A 21,250-nucleotide genomic window follows, 5' to 3' on the forward strand; every position below is an offset into this window, starting at 1 on the left:
GGGGTGGATATTACTTCTGTGAGCAGAAAGATTGTTTCCGTGATTCTAAATCATAGCCTCCTAAATCGCAAAGTAATAATCTTATCATGAGCTAAAAATAATCGACAAAAACAAACATGGTAACAGTAGGTGCCCTACATTTTAGCCCTCATCGGTGCCAGAAAGCAGTTTTCAATTCTCAAATATTTGAGCCCGAGATATACAAAAATTGGCTACAGACGAGACATCGTGAACAAAAGACATAGAACCCTTTTTGCTAGACAACACATCTATTCAAAACTGACAGTTGGCCAGAATCTCCATTTAATATGAAAACTTCCAAAGGGATATATGGCGTTTGTGACGACGACACAAACCTAGTTGATGGCTGAAGAATTTTGCTACCTTTAGGGCATTGGATGGTTAGAAGGCGAGGTCCGGTTCGCATCTTCCAAATCTACAAAGCAAAATTTAGGTCAGAAGAGGGACGATCAGCATATATCATCAAGAGATTTCTTAGCAGTTCCAAGTTACAGAGGCATTATGAGGACCACCACCACATTGAGATGGTCTTAGGTACTCAAAATGGCGATGAAAGAGAATGGGGTCTACCATCTGTGTTGCTCAAGTCCATTTCTTCTTGCCTTATCAAACAAATACTCCTTCCTCATAATTTAATGCATTTCTAGACTTGTGTGTTTCAATAATTATATATATGAGATGACGAAATAATACCACATAGTGGCAATTGTTGATCCTACAATCACATAGTGAGAATGGGGTCTACCATCTGTGTTGCTCAAGCCCATTTCTTCTTGCCTTATCAAACAAATACTCCTTCCTCGTAATTTAATGCATTTCTAGACTTGTGTGTTTCAATAATTATATATATGAGATGACGAAATAATACCACAGTGGCAATTGTTGATCCTACAATCACATCTACCATGGAACATTCTCCACAGATAAGAAACATGTTTCTCAAAATATACTAATTTTGATTACACATCAGTAAACAAGCTCGCCAAATAAGTTGACTAATAATTTCCAAAATTTACCATCTTATTGTGCAAAATAAGAAAGTTAGAAGAGGGGAAGCCATAGTATTTAAAAAAACATATAAAAGAAATCTCTGTTGGGGACAGATATTCATCACTTGATGAACCATACGGTCAAGTCAAGTCCCTCGCTTCATGAGTGTTAATTGCAAATCTAGTGCCACGGTGTTGCTTGACGCAATTGATCTAACTCTCCATGTGCTCGGTGTGATCACTCCAATGCTTAACGCTCAAGTCAGTTTAAGGTCTTGTGTGAGGGTTGAAAATAGAGTTTCATACTTCAACCATACATGAGAGGCTCCTCATAGAGTGGAGGGAAATATTACTGGTATAAGGAAAATTCTTCTCTCTTGCTCATGCTGACATGACGTGTATGACTTATCTACCTCTAAGTGTTGGATCCTGACCCAAAATATTAACCATATTATTTGACCCCCCATTGCACTTCACGAAGACCATGCCTAAGTGCAATTATCATCTCGTGATTTTTACTCCACGACTATATCCCACATCATAAATTGACTAAAGAGTGTTTCATGGGCTTTTTCTTAACGTTTGTGCGCCAAATATTGGCGATGCCTTGGTTGTAAGGGCTATTAATACGGGGTATCTGACACATTGATGTTTAGATACCATGTCATCGCTAACCTAACACCAATGTTGGATGTCTTGTCAGCTCAACAAGTCAATCAATACAGTGCATAATAGCATCAACTATAACGTCTAATGATTTGATCGACTCTCCCCATCCGAGTAACCCCCGATGATTCCGCATAACTACCCCACAAACTAACACCCCTCACTCCGATCAATTACCAAAAATCATTATAAAGTCCCTTAAGGTACGACACTTAAATAGTGTCACTATATAAAATGCTTTTAGGTATGTCACTTGGCTAAATAGGACTTTGATACTACGCTCAACTTTCTTAACTGTTTGAATCCCTACTAACTTCAATAATCAAAAGGGCAGTTGTCGAGCATGCGCGCAATGCAATTTTAAAGTTGTCCCTACAAAATCGAAAAAGCAAATCCAAATGGTTTCTCCAGTCAAGAAGCATGGGAAGCAAGAGATTGCAAGGGCATTGAGTCGTACGATACATTATCCGCCTACATATGGGTGTCAAATATAGGACACACAAGAGCATAAAGGAGTGCCAACTTGAAGTACCAACAATAAGATGTGTCGGACGCATAAAATGCACAAAGGTATCGAAGCATGACTTAAACGTGGGGGGTGTCAAACGTAGGAGATGCATGAGGGCGTCAAGGCGTGTCGACTTAAGGCACCTGCATAGGAATGTTGAACATATAACACACGAGAGCGTTAGGGCATACCGACTTGAACTACCTGCGTAGGGGGTGTTGAATGCTGGAGAGGTGCAAGGGCACGAGGGCATGTCGATTTGAAGTGCTCATGTAAGCAATATCGGATATAGGAGATGCATCAGGACATCATTAGGGAATACCGACTTAAACCACCTAGGGGTGTTGGACGTAAGAGATGCACGACAACACGAGGGCATCGGAGCGTGTTGACTTGAATCAGAGCACATTCACATGGTTTATCTTAGACAAGAAGCATGAAACACGGTGGATGTATGTGGGCATTGTGACACATGTGGCCAATGAGGAATGGTAATTTGACGTGCTTATGTAGGGTGTCACATGCATGAGATACGTGAGGGTATCGAAGCATGTGGACTTGAACCACCAACGTAGGTTCTAAATGTAGGAGACACACGATTCACGCACGATAGAATTGACTTGTGGTAACTTAAGGCATCGATGTGGGTGTCAAACATAGATAGTCAAGACATGCCGACTTGAACTACTTACGTAGGGGGTGTGTTCGTCGAGCGTAGTAGACACGTTAAGGCATGCCGATTTGAAATGTCTGCATAAATAATGTTGGATGAAGGACATGCGCGAGGGTATCGTGGCATGTTGACTTAAATAGCCTACATAAGGGGTGTCGAATGCAAGAGATGCACGAGGGCTTCCAATATGCCGACTTGAATCACATGTATAGGGGGTGTTGGACGTAGGTTGCTTTTAAGGTGTTGCAATTGCTTTGTAAAAGGCGACATTGGGAACATTATGAAAGCATGGCGAACTTGAAGATGCAATGGATGAAGATGCAATGTTGCACCGAACGGAGATGTTTCAACCATCTTGAAGTTGCAACGTATGAAGATGTCACGACCATCTCCTGACTTGGTTGGGCATCACTTGAAGAAGAAAGGTTGTTGTTGTTGTGAGGTGCTATTGCTGTTCAAGTCGTCCAATCTTGACTTGGTCAAGTTGAAGGCACTTCTCTCTCCTTATCTTAACACATATGTTGTCTTTATCACATGCCACACCAAGACGTGCTCCACTTTGCCATCATACATGCACATTGAGGCATGCTCTGTTGTTGCCTTCATTGCATGCCACACCAGGATTATGAGCTGTTGCCATTATAGGCTTGACCAACTTAGGCAACAAGTCAAAGATGCGACTGACTTGAGGGTTTGACCAAGTACCAACTTGGGGACAATTGACTCAGAGAGATGACTAAGATAGTTGGCTTCAAGATGACTATCATGAGGACACTCGTGATGTGATTATGATTCTTTATGATGTGATTATGACCAATGTGAGGGAGCGACTGACCTTAGGATGACCAACTTAGGAGTGCGATTGACTTAGGATGCTGACTTGATGGTGCAGTCGTTAAAGGTACAACTAGCATTAGCACACAACCATCTTTGAACCAATAGGCTTGGAGATGAAAGGTCTTGACGATGCAACCATCTTGAGGGGAAGTGACCATCACGATAGTGCAATTGACTTGTGGTAGGTTCTACGACCCTTTCATTTTTAATTGTTGTAATACTTTCATAACTGTATTGTTTAGAAATCATAAAATCATATTTAGATTTAATTCAAAATTTTATAGGAATTTTAGATAAGTTATTTGAAATATTTAAATTTAAATATGTAAGATATAAGGTTGATTTAATCATTAAAAATCTAGTAACAGATTAAAATAATAGTTCTATTTTTATTTGAAGTCATGGATTTGACATGTAATTATTTCATGAAGTTATATTCGAATTATTGTTGATTTATCTATTTTTAAGTTCGAAATTATGAATTAATTAAGTTTTTAAATTCATGAAAATCAAATTTTAAGTTTAACAATTTAGAAGTCTGTTTTGATTCATGAATTAATTAATCTTGTATTTTTGGAAATTTTACATGTTTGAAACCTTATTCTAATAATTTGATATGTTTAACAACTCCTATTCTATAATTTTTAAAAATTTCTGTGATAATAATAATAACTAAAATCTAATTTGATAAAAGGGTCAACCTCGGGACTAACTTGGATTAGACTAATCAGCCAAATAGGTCAACCTAGCCCGAGTTAGAGTTGATCCAAGTATGGACCCAAGCATGGAGCCACTGGCCCATGCGTCATATGACTTGGCACAGGCAGCGACTTTGTGGGCCAACCCAAAGCGGTCTATGGCTGGGCCCCACTCAAGCCTACATAGTGTGGCCTGGTGCAATGCCGACGTAACCCAACATTTGAGGCCCACGCATCACTTGATAAATAGGCTCAATCGAAACCCTCTCCTTATGCTAACTTGGTAGGCAAATGTAGCGCATGTGGCCAAACCGAGTGCCTATAAGACCTGGTCTAGAATTGGCCCATGCATTGTATGTTGATTCAAAGCTCAACCCAAACCAATTCAACCCAGTTGTAGGCCAAATTAACCACCCACCAAGGTCTAGGGCATGCACCCCATGAGCAAGCCAAACCTAACCACCCTTATCGCCCAGTCTAAGCTTTATATATTGGTTGAACCATGCCATTTCGATCGGTTCAGGGGGTTCAAGGTGACTCCGGATCGATTTCGACCACTTTAAGCCTAGTTGACCAAATTGGATTCAATCGAGTCCAATTAGACTGGTCTAAGGTGATTCCAAGTTGTATCCATGTGGATTTGACATCAGTTCAATTAGGTTTTAGTCGAATGGAGTTTAGTTCGAATCAATCAGACCAAATCAACTAGGATTCAAAAAAATTGAGTATCGATTAGGATATAACTCATGAAATCCACGATGTTGATATGTTTTGAGTGAATTTAATGAGTTTAGAAGGTAGTGTTGTACCTAAAGATTGATATGTCATATCATGATGTGATATATGTGCCCAATATGATACAAGTACCGTTGGCCTTGGCCTTACCATGGGTAGTATTCTGGTGGGGTGATTCCTTTTTGGACATAACAGCTTATCAAATATAACAGCTAGGAAGTTCCTCCATCAATTATCACTAGACGGTTCCTCCATCAGTTGTTAGAAGGAACATGTCTCACCTTGAAGGGTGAGGGACATCACTCCAACAATTAGAAGTGTCCATATGGATTCTCTCCATCAATGGTTGGGAGAACATAAAGCCCAAGGTAAGGCCGCTCCACTAGCTATTGGAAGAGTGCACGATAGGGTATCCAACTTTCCCGGGATGTTTATGACGCTACAAGACCTATGATTGAGATCAAGGATCACGATTTCAGGTACAAGATGTGTTTTGGTCATCTATCAAACCAGTACGTACCAGTCAATACCAGTGTTCCGACAATTGGTACATCGGTATGTACCGATGTTTCACAAAGGAAGAAAAAAAGGAAGAAGAGGAAGGGGCGACAGTGGAGGAGGAAGGAAAAGGGGAAGCAATAGAGGAAGAAGAAGGAAGAAGATGGAGCAATGGAGGAGGAAGAAGAAGGAAGAACACAAATGATGGAGGAAGAAGATGGAGCTATGGAGGAGGAAGAGAAAGAAGAGAAGAGGAGGGTGTGTATCATAGAGTCCCATGACAGTGGCAAATCAAGGATTGGGGCAACAATGAACAGGTGGGCCACGTCCCTCGACGACAACAAACAGGCAAGTGACGTCCCATAATAGCAGCAATGGCATTAGTAGCAACAACGTCCTATGAAATGGGTAGAAAGTTATAATTGGGGCAATGTGGCACTTATTTGAGGATTTGGCTCGAATTGCCAAAAAAGGGAATAGTCGACATATCAGTCCATGCTTAGACCAATACATAATGCCCGTTTCGTACTGTTTCAGATTGTATGGCAATCCTTGATTAAGATTATGATCGATTGATTTGATATTGTTGTATGGCATTATCAATATTTGTTCATGACATCTTTTTTGTAATATTACATGTTGCGATATTTGTTCATGATATTTTTTTATTTTGTTACATATTTTGAGAGGATGTCTTATAAGTTTATTACTTAGTGTTGCTGACATCTTTTGTTTTCATTTTTCAGAGTAACTTTCATGTTCTATCGTTGACTATGACGCAAAGAGGCTTGTCATCTGCCGCCATACACAATAGGATTTTAGTATTTTTATAATTTTTAATATGAGTCAGTAGGGATTGATTTTACCTTTTTGTTTGACATTGTTATTTGCGATACATTTGAAATTTAAAATAAATAAAGTTAGTTTTATTTTACTACTTTTGATTTTATGGCTATGGAAAGTATATCACATTTTGCATATATTGATAAAAAAAATTAGGTACGAGAATTGACATTAGATTGTGACAAAATGATATCAAAACCGACCTAGTATTGTGTATGATGAGGGACTAGAGTAGGAAAAGACTATAAGCGGATGAGGCTTGAGGAAACACTACGACGTGGATCCACCATTATGATAGGACTCAAAGGCATCATGTTTAGGTTTCATTCTGAGCTATGTTGGATACAATGAGGACATCACACCGCTTAAATAGATTGATTGTAACATCCTGATTTAATCTTATCTTGTAACATCGGACTTACAAGTCCAATAGGGATGCTGCTGTTAACTTGGGTTTCTGCATTTTTGACTAGTAGCTCAAGCTTAGCATGTAACACCCCAATTAGTCTCATATTGAAAGTGGACAAGACTAAGATTGACCTATAAGGGTTTGATAAGGGTACTACCATCAACTCCAGCTTAAGCATTTTGATCAATGGTTTAAGTCAAATGAAGTTGATGAGCCAGTTAGCTTATCAAGCCCACGTCATGACTCGTCACAACGTGGAGCCATCATTGGGCTACGCCTCATGTGCATCACACTGGGGTTTAATCTGGGCTATGATGAGCCTTGACGAGAACATCAAACCCTTAAGTGGGAAAAATTATAACACCCCGATTAGTCCCACATCGGAAGTGAGCAAGACTAAGATTGACTTATAAGGATACTACTATCAACTTCAACTTAAGTATTTTGACCAGTGGTTTACGTCAAATGAAACTGATGAGCCAATTAGCCTATCAAACCTGGGTCATGACATAACAAGTTAATGGGTTAGTTTATCTCATAAGGTCAAGTCATGACACTAGATCTCGATTTTTAGGCAACATTGTTTTTAGGATCCTCATTGCAACGCCAAACTATTAATGTCAAAATTGATCGTTGACTAAAGTCACAGGGTCAAACCAACCTAGCTTGCTTCTTGAAGGTCATCATATGTTAACCAAATCTCCAAGAAGCGGATGCTCTTTTAGGATGACTCCCTTAAACTTTTACACAAGCAACACAACTTCAAAAAAGATTTACATACATCTAGAGAAAAGTATCATGCAACCATTTAAATAATATAGATTCACAATCACATGCCAGAAAGATGCATGGCTTACATATAACGAACATTGAATAGAAAGCAAATTTAATTATCTAACAATGTATTCTATTTTATCTTTTGTTTATAAATAAATGCATATTGGTTTTTTTTCAGACAGTTTTACTAATGAAGTTTATATTATAACAGAAGAGAAAACTAACTTTAAGCGACACATGATCTACTTGAAGGTAAAATGTAGTTAATTTGTAATGGTCAACATGAAGAATGACAAATAAGAGCATGCCTGCTTGCCATTATTTTCTGTTATTAAGTTTTACATGCCACGACTTTGTGGAAATATGTAAAAGTGAAAGTTCAAGAGAAACATGTAGTCATCACATTCCAGGAAAAAACAAACAGAAAACATAACAAAAATCTTCAAAATTTAAAAGTTACACTTTTAAATCTTATAGTTACTTAAAAGCCACTCAATTGGTTTGTATTTTCCAGCATAAACCCAAGAGAAAAAGAAACTTGTGTTTAATCACCAAATAATTCATTATAATGGTCCTTTCTTTGAGAATAACAGAAAACGCTTCTTTTTAATATAGGAAATAATATAGGAAATGCTTCTTTTTAATCTAAGCAAGAACATAAGAACGAAAAGTATAATAATTTAATTAATACCTCAATTATCTCCTTACGAGGTGCATGAATTGCTAAACACAAGCAATAGTCACTTTTTGTATACTCGTAACATCTGGAACTTGATGATGCTTTATCTCTGTTAACTAGCATCTCAACGAAAAGACAAGAGGCATCACGATACCCCTAGAAAAAGAAATATTAAGCATATCATTAGTAAATAAGAAAAGAGGGAATAAAGAATAAATATACTGTTCATCCAGTGAAAAGGAAAACCTTCCAAAGTCGCACAACAACAAGTGCCTGAGTGTCTAATAACAAAATCCTTCCAAGAGAATCTGTTATTGCAGCCAAGGTGCCACTTGGAGACAAGGTAAGTTTCTCTCCCTTTCTTGGAGGGTCTTTGAGACATGTTAAAGGAGATGCTGCAACAAATTCACTGACAGAATAAGTCAATAAGGCACTTCCCATATATAAGATGACCATAACATGGACGAACAATTCAATCCATCAGCAAGATGTACAGAAGAGTCTCGATCGTTTTATTGAAATGGACTTGCTACAATACTAGATTAAAATGTTTCATAGAAAGGGACTTGCCCAGTGATTGGTTGGCCCTTTACAACCCCACCATAACCAAAACGGTGTGCTGTAACTACATAATTTGTAAATACAATATGTAACAAATGAATTTGATATTGATAGAATGGGAATATGGGCATGTTTAACTAATGAATTATATGAGACGTACACATACATGCAGAATCTGATGAATGCATAGTCTGAAATGTAGATATGCATGCTTATTCATGAAGGTAATAGTGTGAATAGTTTATCTAGAAAATACTAGAGACATGCAGGAATACATGCAGAGAAGAAAAATGGATAACAACCTTTAGCAAATGGCTGCGAGGTTGGATGAGACTTTCTTGTTGCACTTTGCTCACTTCGCCATATCAGTTTTGAAAATGATGCAATGGTTGAGAATGTAACTGGGACAACCTTCGAGAGAATAGTTCCGACTAAAGATCTACTCCTATCCTCTGAAAGCCTGTACACCGACCAAAAACAACCAAGAGTTGACACAAAAAAAGGCTGGCTCGTCTCCTACTTCCATAGTTGGAAAAAGTACTACGGAGATGAGTGAATCATAGAAATGAGAACTAAGTTGGTCATAATTCAAACCATTTCCCATTTCCTTAGGATTATCATATAGGGTAAAATAATGATAAATGATAACCATTGATCGAAGTAATAAATTGCATTGTAAAGAAATCTAGAAATTAGACTAGGTTTAGGCTGAGCACACCTATAAGCAGATATCACGGAATTGTCTCCAACTGTAACCGCACCATAGTAGCGCTGACTTGACTGCCCAGTAATAAAAGCAGCTGAATTCAATATCAGAATCAACTCAGAGAAGTACCATTACAGTCAACGCACCTTATATGATGTGCATTATGAAAGTATACATAGCAGAATGGTAAAAAGGTGATGACGATAGCAAACAAGATTTTAGTCAGCTGCAGAAAGCTTCATTAGAACAGAATAATTCACCTGGAGCTCCAAGAGTGGTGGTGGCTTTACCCCCGTGATAGCTGCATCAGAACAATTCCCAAACTTCCCCACATTCCAAAGCTGAAAAGGTATATTCCCATAAGAAATTTCATCCTCTGACTCCAATTTGTGACGGCTATTCTCCCACATTCTTGACCCAGCTTCTTGAAGCCATCTCCGAAGCAAGCTCTACTCAACAAAATTGAAACATACATAAGAACAAAAAATGCTAACAAACAAGATTCTCTGAGGAACCCAGAGTGAAGTTCTGAAGATTCATAATAAACATAATAAGGATCCTTTCTCTATGGATTGGTACCAAACCAACAAGAGCATAGCAATAAAAAAATAAAGAAAAAGAACAAGAAGATGGTATTTCACACTAGCAAACCAATCTAAAAATGAGCGTCTTCTTTTCCTTTTGAGGACCAAATGAGAAAAGGAACCTGGATATCTGTGCCATCAAAGCGAGCAACAACCCCAGGCAAGACCACACAGAGCTCCTCAGAAACGGAATCTTGTGCAAAGCCGCCTTTGCTTTCAGTTTCACGAAATCGAAGCCTCAAAACACGCCCAGGGTGAACAAACTACAACAGGAAAATTAAATCGAGGTCAACGTTCATAAAGAATCGATCAAATCAAGGCAGCGTGAGAAAGAGGAAGAGAGGACGAAGGTCGGTTCCGCAGTACCTGCTTGTGAATCAGATCCCCGCCCACGGAGTAAACGAGGAGGAGACCAGAGGAGGTGCCGAGGGCGAGGGCCAGGAGGTCGCCGAAGGGGAGCCACTCGAGGGCAGTGATCCGGCCGTCGGAGGGTGAGAGTGAGGGATGGATCTTGACGGGATGACGAGGGGAAGAGGGGGATCGGCGATCGGGGTCCCAACCGAGGACGAGGACAAGGGGACGGGCAGCGGAGGCGACGGCAAGAGAGTAAGAGTGGAGGGCGGCAAGAAGGGAGGGATCGTCGAGCCAGCCCTCCCTATCTCCGGCTCCGAGCTCCGCGAGTTCGTCGCAGGCTATGCATCCGATCTCCGTCAGATGCGATCGCCTCGCCATTCTCCTTCCCCCTCGAAGGTAGAGGAAGAAGCCATGATTGCGTCTTAAGAGGGTCGCACGGGCCTCGCGAGGTGGGATTCTTCGGTCGTTCCCCGGTTCAACATCAGACCGGCTCATGAGCCGGGAGATCGGGCTGCGGTGGAAATGGCAGTCGACCGGCCCACGCCTAAAATTAAGGAACCAGGAGGAAGGGTGTTATCGGATATAGCGCACGAATCATAAGACACCTGATCGCACATCATGCGCAAAACAAGACAGCCCGAACCATAATGATCATATACATATTGGACTAATTATAGATTACCTCCTATAGAGGCTTCAACAGAAACCGCCTCCCTCCCATCCTGCTGCGCTGCGGACGGCAGCGGCGACGTCGGTGGCGCGGGAGGTCGGTGGCGTTCCAGAGGAGATCCAGGCGCCGCCTCCGACCCTGACCGATTTCCTACTCCCTTCCTCTTTCCAACTTGCTCGCCCGCGCGCCGCGGACCTCTACCAATTGTTGGAACGCCCTCAAGGACGTCAACGACACCCAGCAGGTGACGGATGCCCTCGCCGACCTCGCCAATGTCATTGACGGCGCCACCGCCATGGTGGCCGCCCTGCAGAGCTACGGCTCCGACATCTCGCTCTGGGCCCCGCCGCAGGCAGAGAGGGACGGGTACTGGCCGGACGCCACTTCGGCGTCACCAAGCGGAGAGGCCGCCCGGAAGGAGCTCCCGCGGCCGGGGACACCGCCGGACGCAACAGTCTGCAAGGAGGGCAGATGCCAGTTCAGAGCGGTTCAGGCGGCGGTAGACGCTGCGCTGATTGACGGGACGTAGATCAAATTAAGAGCTCCGATGCTTTGCGCATAGTAGATCATAAGCCCTAATAACGAAAACGACGTCTTCCTACTGCTGTGACTTGCCATGACCTGATACAGCAGTCATCACCTACTCCTTCCCAGCGAGGAGACCTTATGGCAGCAAAACCTGTCCCACGCGTGCGTCTGAACTCTCTTGGGCATCGACCATCGATTACTGCATTCTCACGCATGCAAATTCCTTGCAGTTTCGATCATAGCTTGTCTCTGTCCTTCGTCACGGATCACGGTTTCCTCGATCACAGTCACGAGATGCTTGACCTCGGACAGCATCAAGTGTTCGACTCCTATCGCTTAGTGTAACCGATTCTCATCTGTTTGCTTGTCCACAGGTGTGAGTGGAGATGGCTTCAAGGCCCGGGACCTGGCCTTCGCCAACACCGCCGGGCCGGACAAGCACCAGGCCGTGGCCTTCCGCTCCGACAGCGACCTCTCCGTGCTCGAGTCGGTGGAGTTCCTCGGCCACCAGGACACGCTCTACGCCCACTCCCTTCGCCAGTTCTACAAGTCCTGCCGCATCTCCGGCACCTCGACTTCGTCTTCGGCAACTCCGCCACCGTCTTCTGCGACTGCCTCATCTTCATCCTCCCCCGCCAACTCAACCTCGAGCACGGCGAGTCCAACACCGTCACCGTGAAAGGTCGCACCGACTCCGAGGTTGGAAGGCGCAGGGGAGGATACAAAAATATATAAAATTAATAATTTTAAAATTAATATTTTTTTTTCTTTTTACACGTGATAATATTCTTTCCGTCACCAAAATTAACGAAATTAAAGATAAAATATTTTACTTTCTAAACTATAGATATCCGGATATTAATCATACTTAACTATAACTAACCCCACACGTACCACACCATCGAATTAGACCAACTCCTTCAGCACACCAAGTGTGAACTTCCGGCTCTCTTCCATAGTACATTCAATAAAGAACAATACAAACAAGGTTCAGCTTACAAAACACATATACTCAGAAGATTTGATCATTAATACACTTGTTAAAGAGTCGGAAACAATAATCTTGTTCGTAAGCCATCGAGGAGAAGCAGCTCGGCAGCTAGCAAAGACCATTCCCTGAATGAAAGGATAACACAAACAACATTTCCTCAACCCAGAGAGACAATAAATAGACTAAAGATATCAAGTCCCTACAACTACAAGGCAACATATTGCAGCATAGAAAGTCTAGGAAGGTTGCTATTCACAGGCAAATTTTGTACCAAAGCTGGTGAGGCAGATGGCGAAGGCCTGGAAGGCTGAGAGTGGTTGGCGGTAATCCACGGTGAACATGTCATCCCCGACCTTACCAAACTGCAGCAGCACCGTCTCCCCATCCCCGATTCCTGACGGATGATTGGCATCTGCGGTTGCCACCAGCTGAAAGTTCTTCACTGAGGCCACCGTAACACGACCATGAAAATTCAAGCACCAGCACTGCAGGTGCTCATGCCACCGAGGAGCCTTGTTCCTAAGAACTACAGATGCCCCAGCACTATGCGCCTTTGACTTCAGTGGATTCTCCTCTGTGCTGTCTAGTGCCGTGGGACACTGTAGAGTGCAGTGCATCCTTCTTGGCCCTCTCGATTTGAGGAGGTTGAATTTATAGGAGATTTGTCCGATCTCAAAGTTACCAGCAGGGACCTGTGGGCTGATTTGCTTGCTCGCAAATCGCCTGCTTGCTCGGCTGCTTGATGCCTTGGCACCACCATATGGTGGCCGGCTATCGTAGATGGTAAAATTTGTACCCAAGAAGTCAGATCTGCAAAGAATATTTGGGCAACATGCTCAGGTTGATGAAATCACATCTTGGTGCTATGAGCTTGAAATATTGGGGCAACTCAGAAAGCATGCACTTCTTTAGAAAGAAGAGATTTAATTTTCCTGTAAATTTAGTTTAAGATCTAGTAAACTTCTTCACTTCAGAAAGCAGAAAGGCTATGGGAGTCGGGACATGAAGCATACAAGCAACAGTGGTCCGAGCTCCTCTCCTATCAAAAGAAAAAAAAAGAAGCATGTTTCTTTTGCATCCACACACGGAGTGAATTCTCTTCAACTTACACTGAAGAACATACTAGGCAAACACAATAGAACATTGAGCTTAGGAGAAAACTATAAAGTTTATATCTATTCATTGTAGAAGATTAAGGTTATATAAGGTTTAGAAGCATGTCATATAAATACATATATACATACACCCACAGAACAATAACAAGCTTATTGTCAATCTACCTATGCTAAGAAATTCAAGAGCCTATTTTGAAATTTGAATAATTATGTTCATGGTACAGATACCACCATAACACAATTATCTGCCCATGTTCATGCACTTACAAGAATAGGCTAATAACATGCATAGTCCAATCTATATAAAATGCTTCTATTTCAGGACAATAGAATATCAGAAGGTTAAACTCCCTCTGAATTTGCAGGAAAATACAAAAGTAGTTAATGGACTCAGGCAGAACAGATAATTGCAGAGGTGAGAACATCAACCATGCAAGACCATTCAAGTGAAGAAAAGGCAGCAGAAACGAAAGACTAACCTCAACTTTCCCACATATGCATTGCTTCCTTGAGACAGGCCATCAACGTCAAGAGAGATGATGTACTCAGTGAGAGCACCATGCCTAAACCGACGAGCTACTAGAAGGAACTTTCCTTTATCGGTAAATGCTGCAAAAACAAACCCAGATAGATAAGCTGTTTAAATAACTAATTAGAGACTTCAAATTCAAGATGATTTTGCTGTATCATGCCATCCTTCATGATAATCCTTTCTTACCATTAACAGACATATAAAATGCTAATGATGACTTCTCACATGTGTACTCACCAAACTGATACCTTCCTCCAACATATGTAAATGATCCGATTCAGTTGGGCCATTTACAAGAGTGATTATAGTTGATGCAGTAGCAATAACAGCATAACTGATAATCTGCCTAATAGAAACAGCATAATTGGATATCCTTGTTAGCTTATCTATAGGATTGGGTAGATAGATTTTTAATAGCCATCAACTCCAACCAAAAGCTCTGATCTAATCAGACCAAGGATTCTGCTTTCTTGCCCAACAAAACAATACCACCCACAAAGCAACTTCTTCATAGGTCTTGGGGGCTAAATATATATTTCCACCCTCAAGTCAATGCCTACAAATTCTAGACATCAGAACACAAGTCCTTAACTATATATCAGAGGGATCGATAGCAATAGGGTAAATGCCATTAACCAAATGATATGGTTGATAGTCAAGCATTATGAATCATTACCGATAGGCAAATAAATGCAAGATTTTCAAATAGGTCACCATTTATATTGAATACTTTTTTCCTTACAAGAATATGTAAAAAATGTGTTGTCGGAGTGAATCCTCTTTTTCTCTCTGTTTTTGTATATAAAATTTTGCAGCCCTGATTTGGATGTAGAATAACCAAAATTAGGAAGGATTACTTGCTTTTTCAATGAGGAGTTCTACCAATCATGTCCTCATCTTTTGGTTTAAATTTTCTTATCTTGGAAGCTATCAAATTTAAAATCTTCAAACTTATGAGCAATCTGCAAAAAGGTTTATGAATGTTCATCACCTTTGTTTCTTATACTGTTGTTTGGGGTGTTACTACTTATTTGGCACTCATTATGTCTTAGTATAACATTGACAAAATTTATCTTTCAGCTTCTAAAAGCACTTTCTGAGCTGCATTCTAACATGAATTGACATGAAAATAAATCCATGGTCAGAAAGTTTTAAAGTGAAACAGCTGCAGTGATGTAAATTATATATATATATATATATATATATATATATATATATATATATATATATATATATATATATATATATATATATATATATATATATGGGAAATAAAAAAACAGGTGAACTTAATGAAATGCTTTCCTCAGGAGGCCAAGAGATGATCCTGTATATATATATATATATATATGGGAAATCAAAAAACAGGTGAACTTAATGAAATGCTTTCCTCAGGAGGACAAGAGATGATCCTGTACCAGGGTATCCACACTACATACCAGAGAACACTTCAAATACCATCCCTTTTGGATAAACATTTAGCCATTTTAACTCAGAATATGGTCCATTTTGGCAAAAAGAAGGCAAACGCATTCAGTTGTTTCACTGAAAAATTGAAAATGTGGACATTTAGGAACAGATAGATCAGTGGCCACTTCCAGTGTTCCATTACGTCCTTTTACTCTGATTCAGTTGAAGATTTTCAAGTCATATTCCCTACTACCAAAAGCATATTATGAAATCAAGCAAACAAAAATTGTACACCAAAGCAAGTGAAAATAGTTAACAATATACATCAGCGGGAAGAACATCATAATCATCTTATCATTTACTTACTTTGGGACAACCCGAGATACAGATAGAAGGTCGAATTCTTCTTGTTCCTTTTAATATAGCACTGGATCGGAGTATCCGCTGGCCCTGGCTGCAATTACCATGAGATTTCACAATCAATCGACTGTCACTCTCTATAAACAGTTTTCAGAACAGAAAATCCAATAATAAGCAGCCAAAGGGAGCGAAGATCAAAGAGAAGTCAAGAAAACAAATTCGAAGTCACCAAAAAGTAATCAAAATCTCAAGTTGTCGATATGCTCGGTAATAAGCAAGCCAAAAAATCAAAGTTTTCTTGTGTCTCCTGCGAGATCTAGTAAGTATCTACAAGGAAGAGGGGAACAAAATCCTCCACGGTTAAGAGAGTCACCTCCTTGAGGGAAGAAGGGAAGGTGATATTTCCGGTCTCGAGCGGGGGCCGGACGACTCCTCTCGTCACTTCCCTCCACCTCCGACAGACGCAAGCGCAGGACACCACGTCCTTCCGCAGCGGCCAGCGCTCCCCGCCTGCCTCCACCCGCCGCACGATCTCTGCGATCAGCTCCGGTAGCATCCGCGCCCACCGACCCGCCTCCTCCTCCTCTCCTGCCGCTGCCAGCACCCCATCCCTACCTCCGCCCTCTATCTCCTCCACATCGCTCCTCTCCCGGCGCGCCGAGCTCCTGGACTCTCCTAAGAAGCTAATGGACGACGACGAGACCCTCGACAGAATTGCCCTTCGCAGCGACATCTCTCCTCCTCCTCCTCCGAGATCTCACAAGGAACCAAGCGAGGGGGACGAAAGGGCGACCTTTTTACCCTTTCTTCCAAGGGAGGGGCTTTATCGTAATTTTGCTTGCAACTTTATTCGTTCGAAAGAGCATCAAATTTAATTGGAATCCATCGGAGGACGAAGAGGGTTTGGTTAGGGGGGTGGGGGGTGGCAAAGGAGGAGGAGGAGAAACGGGGACGCCGACGGGTGGAGAGATGTGGAATGGCCGCCTTCTCCGTTGGCTCGCGACCCCATCGGTGACGCAGCGGGTCCATGCGGGACCACCATCAATCCAGTACAGGAGACGATCCCACTGTCCCTTTAAGTCCGCCACAAAGTTCTCCTCCTACGCATCAATCTTTGCGACCGGAGGACTTGGGTCCACATCTTCGTGAAAATACGAGTAAGGTGAGCGAAAGGGTACCCGATAGCCGGGCTTTTCTTTATTGCTGTCACCTCCTTATCCGAAACATGTCGGCGAAATTACGTATCTGCCCCCGATCGATGTACGCGACTGGAAGCAACAGTACTACGGTATGTCCACGATGCGTACGCGGACTCGTATTGGTTTGGACCTGACGGTATATATTCCAACACAGGTTTCGATCTACCATTGGACACAAAAGCGGGCCCACTTTAAGACCCCGAGCCCGAACCCGACTGCTGTCAGTGGTAGACACGATCGATCGATGTGGTGAATCGAATGCGCTCAGCCGGTTCGGATCGATAGTTTTAAGTAACTCCATCAACCGACTCGTGTTATTATCTGCTCGATCTGAAGGATTAGGTGGTCATATCTTCTCGCTGACCTCTCGCCAACTCCGGCCAAGTATTCATGGGTCGCATTCACAGCACATGTTTCAGAGACGTGTCGAATGCCTGTGGTCTCGAAAGGAGGGAGTGGCATAATACCTCCGACACCCCGTTCTCCGGTGGAACAATGCATGGGAAGGCAGGCAGGTGTACGTACGCAGTAAGGAATGCATGCATGGGCGCGTGCTCTCGCCTGTTGATCAGTCGTTCTCCATGGCCTTCCATTGGCAATAGAGACACGTATGCTCTCCTTGTCCTAAGAGACGCAAGTCACGAGGGCATCATCAAAATGATGGGGCATCCACAGACAAGGACTCCCACCTCGGTGGCCAAGACTCTGCAGCTTGCCTAGGTTTCGGATAATTGGATCTCCATTATGGAGTCGATGCATGTTAAAGGACTTTGTCCGTTTGATACTGTGCGAGCAACTAAGGACTCAGGACCTGGTTTTATTAGATAAGCAAAATGATAAGTGAAGACATGAACCGCAGGATAGAACTCTCAGCCATCCTTAGTGCTACAGGAACATGAAAAGGTTGTGCACATGGCTCTAAATAATTGATGTGGTCTCATCGATCGGAAGGGACTGAACCACTCGAACATCATCGTCACCAAACGTTTCAGAGCCCACAGAAAGACGAGGACAGCCACAGCTACGACGTGTGGAGGATAAGACTAACATTTATGACATAGTGGTCAGCGTTACTGATCGATCTGGACTCTTTGTTTTTGATTGTCCACTACGCAATTGAAGCTAGCAATATTTATTGGTCTTTTTTTAATATATTTTTTAATAAAAGAATCCTGATTCTCCACTACGCAATAGATATTAACAATATTTATTTATCATTTTTATATTATTTTTAATAAAAGAATCCTATAATATGTCGTGTCTTATTCAGTGTCACGGGGATCCGATGCATCCATCATGACACGTCATATTATAAGGTTTAATTATTCGATACATATTTTTATGATATGATAATTAATTATTTTTTACTTAGTCATCTCATAAATTAATACTTTACTTAATTTTGATGATTATCTAAATTTACTATAAAAAGCTTTTGTATGTGCTTTAAACCATTTAAGAGTATTAGCCTACATTTATATTGTTCCAACTCTCTAACTTTTGAATATTTTGATTTCAATAACATAAATGAATCTTTTGGTGGGTATGCTTCTGACATAATTTATATATGATCAAGCATCTATCCAATCTCTTAGTTTTTTCTTATAACCTTTCACGTGCGGTATAACTAAAATATAAGATAACAAAAATTCATTGACAAAGATGCTAAACATATTAACATATTTGATATAGTTTTTATAGGATCAGATTTCCTATCGCAATTCTCATTTTCAAAATTCTTAACATATAATATATTTGTTTTATAATGATGATAAATTTATTGTCTATCAGCATCTTCGTCTCCTTTGCTCTCGTTTGTTTGATCTGATTTTGTTCGACCATGATAAAACCTTTTTTCTTAATTTTTTTGTTCAATTATTATCAATAAGAAGAACATGATTCATATGCAACCTCCGATTTGGGACAATATTAGCTACTATTGAAGTGTTATAACAAGTCTTTCACTCATGTATTGTTTGTCCTTCGTTCGTTGATTTGATTTTCGTTTCATATGCCACGAACTTGTTGTGACCAGGCTCACCTCCATCACGAAGCTTCCAGGAAACTTTCTTATGCGATTTATTCTCGATCCAATCTTGAAAAGAGCACTGTACCGCTAAGCCTCCTAATTAAGAGCAAGTCACGATGACATGTGTTTGCCTTCGTGTCATTATTCAAAAGAGTCAATACGATCTAGTTTTGTCTCGAAGATATGAATCTGTTTGAAAAATCTATGCGGGTCATGTGGATATGATCCGAGCGAGAAGTTGAGGTGATAGGTGGACTTCTGAGACGATGATTGACCTGCAATTGTCTCGAAGTATGATTGATTTGTTAAAGAAAGCTTGGGGTCATCCTGAGATGCGTCTTGCCTTATCTAGAAGTGCTATACATCGTCTTAATGTGCTCCTTAAACGCGTCAGGGTCCTGCACAAGCTGTCGGTGTGGGGAAATATCCCAACCCAACCCTTTCAATGTTTAAGTTAGTAAAGTAGATGAAGAGGGTTTAAAGCTCGAAAGAGTTTGGATTAAGCCCCCTTGCCCTCATGTTTGGTTTCGAGGATTGACTTTTATAACTTATTTGTCGATGGTGTGATCGATCATTTATCCTCATTGGAGCCCCTCGCATCCTCAGAGGTTCATTTATGTCGACATTAAGTGAATACATCTTTCTAACGGCTGCGTCAAAGAAAGATGACCGAGGGCACGTTGTTTGTCAGGGCAAGACCACGCTTGAAATGGATAAGGGATGAGGCTTAGTGTTAGGTGCCTGGAGAGGATAGTTAGATCGTATCGTTTAGGATTAATGCTCCATGTGATTAAGCATGCAAGCCCTTACATAATTATCACTGATTGCAATGGGTTGCTAGCGATCGACGACATAATCGAGGGGAAAGTCGACAAGGTGAGCTTGGTCGCTGGGTATTGATGATCAACTCATGTGACTTTCTCGAGGATCATACTTCGATCGATGATTACGCGAGCGAGCAACACGAGCCGTTGCACACGTGTTTATTTCGAACGAGGATCCACGATCGAATGAGTCATCAATTTAATACCTATGTCATCGCTTTTCCTATCAACATGTATTCCCGCGTGTGAACGAGATGAATTACCGAATCTAGAAACAACTTAGTAATCTCATGCTCTCAAAATCAAAGTCGTCTTACTATAATCCACTGGTCAAGGTGAAACCACGACTTAAATCCTCACGTTCGAGCTACCGTCAAGAACCACGTCACTCGTGCAGCTCACAGGTGATGTCGGATTTTGTTTGGCTCTACGAGAGAGACCCATGACGTTAACTACTTCACTATGACAAGGGTCCACGAGGGTGAGCTCCACCTCCACATAAGTCAACTGTAGCCGCCATGTCATCAGACGGCTGTAATAGTCGTGCAAACGACGAGAGGACCGTCAACGAACGGCGGCGCCCGGGCCCACGTCCCACACGCTCACGCGGAAAAGGGGTAAAGCACAACGATTCCCGCGGCCCCGTCGAAGTTGTGGGTCCCAACCGCCCCAAACACCCGAACGAACACTCATTTTTTTTTCCTTTTTTATCCGATTAAATATTCTAAAAAAATGAAGCAGCTGCGTCATGATGAGCGAACGTGTTCGACCAAGCATTCAAATGGAGGACACGGCAGCTTACCTACCTGTTCAGAAACCCCACTTGTGATTGGAGTTAACCCTTCCATAACGAATCACAAGGTGGGTATACACATAGGTCCATAAAAAAAGGAGAGGAGTAATCTCTACATGGCGCGCCTCTATTTAATCTTATTTTCGCCATTTTTCTTCCTATTATAGTTTTTAATGTTAACATTTTTAATGATAAAATCGATAATAAAATTAATAATGCTATAATAAGAATAATAATAACAAACTTCACATCCTCCGGAAA

General features: G+C 41.5%; 3 protein-coding genes across 4 annotated transcripts; 1 reads left to right on the forward strand and 2 right to left on the reverse strand.

The window, feature by feature from the left end:
* Nucleotides 1-61: 61 nt before the first annotated feature.
* LOC103979735 (uncharacterized) lies at nt 62-11,464 on the reverse strand. The gene is made up of 9 exons (XM_018824160.2): nt 11,221-11,464; nt 10,551-11,082; nt 10,307-10,447; nt 9,861-10,049; nt 9,613-9,674; nt 9,197-9,354; nt 8,580-8,728; nt 8,346-8,489; nt 62-436 (listed from the first exon to the last, which is right to left on the reverse strand). Exons 2-9 carry the CDS (start codon nt 11,031-11,033, stop codon nt 257-259), a joined length of 1,506 nt encoding a protein of 501 aa, XP_018679705.1. The 5' UTR covers nt 11,034-11,082; nt 11,221-11,464; the 3' UTR covers nt 62-256.
* Nucleotides 11,465-11,503: 39 nt separating this feature from the next.
* On the forward strand, nt 11,504-12,415 carry LOC135639198 (probable pectinesterase/pectinesterase inhibitor 64). The gene is made up of 3 exons (XM_065153003.1): nt 11,504-11,733; nt 11,967-12,007; nt 12,111-12,415. Exons 1-3 carry the CDS (start codon nt 11,504-11,506, stop codon nt 12,413-12,415), a joined length of 576 nt encoding a protein of 191 aa, XP_065009075.1.
* Nucleotides 12,416-12,731: 316 nt separating this feature from the next.
* Nucleotides 12,732-17,082, reverse strand: LOC135635164 (tubby-like F-box protein 1). 2 transcript variants are annotated; one of them, XM_065146061.1, is made up of 5 exons: nt 16,518-17,082; nt 16,151-16,238; nt 14,322-14,451; nt 12,999-13,537; nt 12,732-12,852 (listed from the first exon to the last, which is right to left on the reverse strand). In XM_065146061.1, the coding sequence occupies exons 1-5, from the start codon at nt 16,875-16,877 to the stop codon at nt 12,836-12,838; spliced, it is 1,134 nt and encodes a 377-aa protein (XP_065002133.1). In that variant the 5' UTR covers nt 16,878-17,082; the 3' UTR covers nt 12,732-12,835. The 2 variants fall into 2 exon arrangements, with proteins under 2 accessions (XP_065002133.1, XP_065002125.1); XM_065146053.1 differs by having other exon boundaries at nt 12,732-13,537; nt 16,518-17,023.
* Between the last annotated feature and the right edge of the window lie 4,168 nt (nt 17,083-21,250).

This window comes from Musa acuminata, chromosome BXJ1-3 (genome assembly GCF_036884655.1).
Source record: "Musa acuminata AAA Group cultivar baxijiao chromosome BXJ1-3, Cavendish_Baxijiao_AAA, whole genome shotgun sequence".
Taxonomy (NCBI): Eukaryota; Viridiplantae; Streptophyta; class Magnoliopsida; order Zingiberales; family Musaceae; genus Musa; species Musa acuminata.